The 6,191-nt window shown below is 46.3% G+C and overlaps 1 protein-coding gene across 1 annotated transcript; it reads right to left on the reverse strand.

Annotated features, from left to right (window-relative positions):
- Positions 1–1,595: 1,595 nt before the first annotated feature.
- Positions 1,596–2,263, reverse strand: LOC139854950 (uncharacterized). The gene is made up of 2 exons (XM_071844219.1): positions 2,041–2,263; positions 1,596–1,975 (listed from the first exon to the last, which is right to left on the reverse strand). Exons 1-2 carry the CDS (start codon positions 2,261–2,263, stop codon positions 1,596–1,598), a joined length of 603 nt encoding a protein of 200 aa, XP_071700320.1.
- Between the last annotated feature and the right edge of the window lie 3,928 nt (positions 2,264–6,191).

Raw genomic sequence — 6,191 nt, forward strand, 5'->3', positions numbered from 1 at the left:
GGATATGACAACTTGGAAATTTTCTGTTTGTTTGACGCTTCCCTGATAGCGGCGGCGTCACGCCTTTCCTCCAACAAGTCCAAATTTTCTTTCAAGCTAATGACGTTGGAATCATCGTTGAATTGCATTACATGTTAGGTTGGGACAGCAATTTCAGCGGGTATCACCGCCTCGGTACCATAGACAAGGCTGAATGGCGTTTCTCGATTGCTTCCTTTTGGCGTGGTTAGGAACGCCCATAATACTTATGGAAGCTCATCTGCCCAACCTTTCTTGTCTGTGTCTAACCTTGCCCTTATCCCGGAAATGATATCCGTGTTGGTGACTTCGACTTGAACATTTGCCTGCGGATGGGCAACAGAACTGAAAGTCTGTTTGATATTCAACCCGTCACACCATGAACGAAACGGATCGTGAGCAAACTATTTGCCGTTATCACTTACAATTTCGTGTGGTATTCTGAAACGGCACACGATTTCCTCCCAAATAAAATTCACAATCTGTTTACCCGTTATGCTCTTTAAAGGTTTGGCTTCAACCCACTTGGTGAAAAAGTCAATTGCAACGACCAAGTGTTTTCCATCCGGGAAGGGGCCTACCAAATCAATTGCCCATTTGTAAAAGGGCCAAGCATACGTCACTGGAATTAGTTCATGCGTCGGCATGTGAATTTGCGGGGCGTGACGTTGGCATAAAGCACAAGCTTTGATGATCTCTTTCATGTCACGGTACATGAACGGCCAAAAATACCCTAGTCGCATTATCTTCCCCACAACGGTCCTAAATCCTGCATACATGCCACAACTCACTTCATGCACATCCTTTACGATTGTTTCTGCCTCGCTTGGGCCAACACACCTTAAAAGCGGTGCCTTGAAGGATTTCTTGAACAGATGGGACTCATCTATGTCTCGACCTCTTCTATAGGGGCTGCCTCCTATGATTATTTTGCAAGAAAATTTGGACATGTGTACGTTGTGTTTTAAACAGATTATGCGTATAGCGTGTTTGTTATCGAAGCGAGTCGATACCTGTACCAAGTTAGTGGATTTTTAACTAAGGACCTCCACCCAAACGTCCTTGGCGAAGTAGCTGAACACGCTTGATGCGAGTTTGCTAAGTACGTCGGCCTTTTTGTTCAAGGATTCCGGCACTTGCGTTATTGAGAAATGCTCGAATTTGTTGGCCATTTCTTCTGCCAATGCCAAATAGTTTTACATAGCCGAATCTCTAGCTTCAAACATCCCATTCATTTGATTCGCCACGAGTTGGGAATCAACCGACGCCTTTAGGTATTTAATTCCCATCTTTTCAGCAATTCTCAAACCAGACAGCAATGTCTCATATTCCGCTTCATACTTGGAGGCGGGGAACTCAAAGTGCAACACGTAGGTATGTTCCTCTCCGTCAGGGCCAATTAAAATTAGACCTGCACCCGCTCCGTCAGAACTCGATGCTCCGTTAGCGAATAGTTCCCACGTGACGATATTTGGTACTTCTTCGACGACCGGCTCTGGTGGCGCGGCGCATATGAATTCAACCATAAAATCTGCCATAATCTGGCCTTTGACAGCGGTACGGGGGCGTAATGGATTTCATGTTCGCCCAGTTCGATTGCCCACTTGGCTAGCCTGCCAGAAACCTCCGGTTTGCTCAATACCTGCATGAAAAAACTTGTTAGAATAAATTTCCTCCAAGGTACTCCGGTCCCAATCGCCGTACCGTACCTGCTTAATAGGAGAATCAGTTAGCACCAGCATCGGATGCGCTTGAAAGTACCGTCTCAACCGTCTTGCAGTGTGGACCAACGCGAAAATAAGCTTCTCAATCGGTTTGTAGTTGACTTCGCCATGTTGTAGCACTTTGCCCACAAAATAAACTGGCATATGTGTGCCACCACGTTCCGCGATGAGCACCGAGCTAACAGCCTCAGCTCCTGCCGCCAAGTAAATTGTCAAAGCTTCGCCTGAGAACTCTGAACATGTTAGCGTCACAATATTTATAAATTCGTAAAAAATTATTACAGAACAGTTACTTTACCCGATACTGGTGCCGTCAACGTCGGCAACGTCCTTATCAAATCCTTCATTTCCTGGAAAGCATGATCCACTTCAGGAGTCCAATCAAAGTTCCGTCCCACGTTGTCTTTCAACACTTTGAAAAATGGAAGTGACCGTTCTGCCGCCTTTGACAGGAATCTGGACAACGCTGCCAACTTTCCATTCAGACTTTGCACCTCCTTTCTCGTTCTTGGTGCTTCCATTTCATCAATAGCTTGAATTTTCTTAGGATTTGCCCGTATACCACGCGTAGTGACAACGTGCCCCAAGAACTTTCCCTCCTCGAATCCAAAACTACATTTCTCCAGATTCAGCTTCATGTTGATTTTTCGTAGAGAGTCGAACGTTAAGGTCCATTTCGGCGTGACTTTTGATTACTATGTCATCAACGTATGCTTCCACGTTTCGACCGATCTTTTCTTTGAACGCAGCGTCGATGACCCGTTGGTACGTTGCGTCGGCGTTTTTCAAACCAAAGGGCATATTTTTGTAACAGAAAATGCCATGATCTGTGTGGAACGCGGTTTTGTCTTCGTCGCATTCCGCCATCTGGATCTGGTGATAGCCTTTGTAAGCATCAAGGAAACATTTGAAACGAAAGCCCGCCAACGACTCTACCTTCCAGTCTATCTCTGGTAACGGATAATTGTCTTTGGGACAAGCCTTATTGATGTCTTTGAAATCAACACACATCTGCCACGAGCCATTCGCTTTTTTGACCAGTACCGGATTAGCAACCCATGTTTGGTACTTAACCTCTCGTAGTATGTCTACTTGTACTAACTTTTCCACTTCATTCCTTAGGAAGGCGCTACGTTTCGGAGCCATGCCCCGTTTATTTTGTCTTACTGGAGTCATACTCGGGTTGGCGTTTAAACGATGTTCTGCGACGGTACGAGGTACTCCCGTCATATCTGACTCTTGCCATGCTAACACGTCAGCGTTGTTTGCTAAGAGTTCACATAACGCACTTTTTGTCGCATCGAATAGTGTTTACCCAATCTGTATTGCCTTCTTGGGGAAGGAATGGTTGATGATAACGCTTCCCCCTTGCTCATTCGGTGCCGTCTGATGTAGCGGCTGTTCGACCTGACCCACAATCGGGACCCGATCAGAGAGAACAGTTGCAATGCCTAACGGGGTTAGGAATTTCATCATGCCATGCATAGTTGATACTATCGCGCCGAATTCGCACAATGCTTTCCGTCCCATGATAATGTTATACTTCGCCTGGCTTCTGACAACCATGAAATTTAAAGCTACCGTTCATCGTTTCACCTTTTCCTCTAACGTAACGTCAATACTTACTCAACCCAGAGGCTAAGTTGTTTCACCTGTGAATCCGGCGACGGGATGAAGTGGTGGTTTTAATTTATCCTGCACATCTTGTGGTAGCTGTAAGAAGCAATGTTCGTATAAGACGTCAACGGCACCTCCCGTATCTACATAAATTCTGGAGACCTTGTACCGTCCTACCATTACGATTATCGTCACGGGCAAGTCAGTAGGGCAAACTCTCTAAAAAGCAGGAAATGTGATAGGGGCACATTCCCATTCTTCCAAAACTTCCGCCTTACGAACGTGACCCGCGTGCCACATTTGTACCATGTGGATGTGCTTTTCTAGAGCTTTTTCTTTTCCCCGTTGCCAGGCAAATTTCTTCGTCCCGGGGACTTTGACACGCGACGGTTTTAGATGGTCAAGTTCCTACAGTTTCAGCCGTTCAACTATCACCTTCTTTAGTTTCCTGCAGTCGTCCACGTCGTGACCTTTATCTTCGTGAAAAATGCACCATTTACTTTCATCTACAGCGAAACGTGGCTGCATCGGCTTTGGTGGTGGGAAATCTTTACTTATCTCTTCCGTTGCCACAATTTCTTTAGGCGTTTTTGACAATGACTTCACCAAACTTTCCTCTTCTGGTGACAACCTCTTCGCAACGTACCGTTCATACGGACGGTAGCTGTTACGATGGTCAGACTTACGACTGGAGCATCCGTAGCCCTTGCTTCCACTGCTGCCTCTTCCTTTATACTTATTACCTGTATGGCCTTTGCCGTTACCCTTGTCTTCTTTATTGTTCCTGTCCGTTGTGCCGTGATCCCCAACGGCAGCGTCAGTGAACTCCTCGGAATGTACGTAATCCTTTACCATTTTTACCGCTTCGATGTATGTTTTCGGCAGCTTATGCCGCATCGCTTTAACCAGCGACAAATGACGAGTTTGACAGATTCCCATGATGTACGCGGAGATTTTTTGCGATTCGGGCAAATCAGGGATCTTTTGGCACTCCGCTGTGAAGCGGGATGTAAAATTCATTAAGGATTCACGCAGCCTCATCTTGATGCTATGTGCATCCAAGTGGGTCAGTTCGTTGCGCTTAAAGTTCTGAAAACGCTGCACAAACTTAGTTCTGAGGTCCGTGAAGCTGGTTATGCTTAAAGTAGGTAACTTGGTGAACCATTCCCTCGCGACTGCTTGGAGCTATCCCGGGAACATGTGGCACGCTGTGGGGTTATCTCAGTGCTGCGTCTTGACAGCATGTTCAAATTGTTGCAGGAAATCTTCCAGATCCGTGCTGCCGTCATACATCCCTAGCGTGAGGGGAGTAGTGAGGACCACAGGAAACGGATGGGTGGCTATCTCCCGAGTAAACTTCTCTGACGTTGCCGAAACCTCAAACGTCCATTTAACGTTGTCTCCCATCATAGCGTACCAGTTATTCAACATGTTGTCCGCTATGCCGGGCTGCTCAACCTGAGCGTTCATGGACTCTGGCGCGGCCAGAATCAAGTTCTCAATCAGGTCCTTTTGCGCCTCCTCTCGAGTTTTTCTAGAACTCTTGCCAGTGTCAGTCATTGAGCGCGTTGCGCCCCGGGTTGGGGCTTTTGACATGACTGCAGGCTTCTCGCCCCCTTTAGTTATGAGCGAAGGCTAGACAAAACCTCCCTTGGCCAGGAAGCGTATGGCTTCTTCGCCGTTGATGGGATTGAGTTGACTAATGTGGCCCTCTTGGGTTTTTGTCTCCTCCGTGTCTCGTTGGTCAGACTCATCCCCATCAGCGTCAAACTGCAATCTGATGCCTTTGATAGTTTCGTTAGGGTTTTCATGAGTGTTATCGTCGTTAGGCTTGAAAGGGTCGTACGGTTCTTTGCCAGAATTGACAGTTGGTGATGGATTGGAAACGCCTGCCATCTTGTGCTAAGATGTTGATCAAACGGTCCCACGGATGGCGCCAAATGATCAAGCCAAAGTTGACCCGAGTGCAATTAATCGAAATGACTAACCTTCGAAAGGGTTTCCTCCGGTTAACGTGATGAGTATGAGGGGTGTTGTGGTGGTTGACTTTTGCCGAGCCTCCAAGGTGAGCTTAGAAGAGTGATCAGCGGTGGTAAGTGCAATTGTTGATCGTCCTCTAAATGTGTGATTATGAGTAGTATTTATAGGCATATAATGACGGTTACCAAGGATAACCACCATTAACCCACTAACCCACGATTACCACTCCTGGAATCCTCTAATCATGCCCACTACCTACTCCACGTTCTCCTAATTTGTCGGACGGGCAAGCATCCGAGCAGACCAAGTCAAATGATTACCGGTACGCTACGGGTGGCGTAGCGCAGAGACAATCGTGGCTTGAGGTTAAAAGTTGACTTAACAGTAATCTAGCCAGGAGCTGAAGTCACGTGTCCAGCTAGGAGATACGCCATGCGTCGCGCGTGACGGTGATGGCGGGACGTGCGTCATTAGATACATATATTAGTTTATTTTTTACCTATATAACAGTTGTTCGATGCATTTAAAAGAATTGGACCCTCACTATCATTTCTTTTGGGCGGGTTCGGGCTCGGGTTCCAAAATTTCGTGGGTCAAATGGGAAATACTTTAAATTCTTTCGGAAAAGAGGGGTTAAATATTGGATTTTTAAAAAGTAAAAATCTTACCCTATTGGGGAAATGGTGGTGGAGGTTTAAAACCGAAACCAACTCCCTTTGGGTGAAAATTATTCAGAGTATTTATGGTTCGTGTGACGGCTTGATGATGGAGAGTGACCAAACTCACTCTTTATCCTCAAGTGTTTGGCGAAATATAATTGTTGCAGGTACTGTTATTGACGAATTGCAAGTC

Source organism: Rutidosis leptorrhynchoides, chromosome 6 (assembly GCF_046630445.1).
Source record: "Rutidosis leptorrhynchoides isolate AG116_Rl617_1_P2 chromosome 6, CSIRO_AGI_Rlap_v1, whole genome shotgun sequence".
Taxonomy (NCBI): Eukaryota; Viridiplantae; Streptophyta; class Magnoliopsida; order Asterales; family Asteraceae; genus Rutidosis; species Rutidosis leptorrhynchoides.

Bases quoted from the DNA above. Each gene is read 5' to 3' on its own strand.
- LOC139854950 (XM_071844219.1), bottom strand. From the start codon at position 2,263: ATGGAAGCACCAAGAACGAGAAAGGAGGTGCAAAGTCTGAATGGAAAG. The intron at 1,976-2,040 runs GTAAAGTAACTG...TAACATGTTCAG, and splicing joins GTTGACGGCACCAGTATCGG to AGTTCTCAGGCGAAGCTTTG.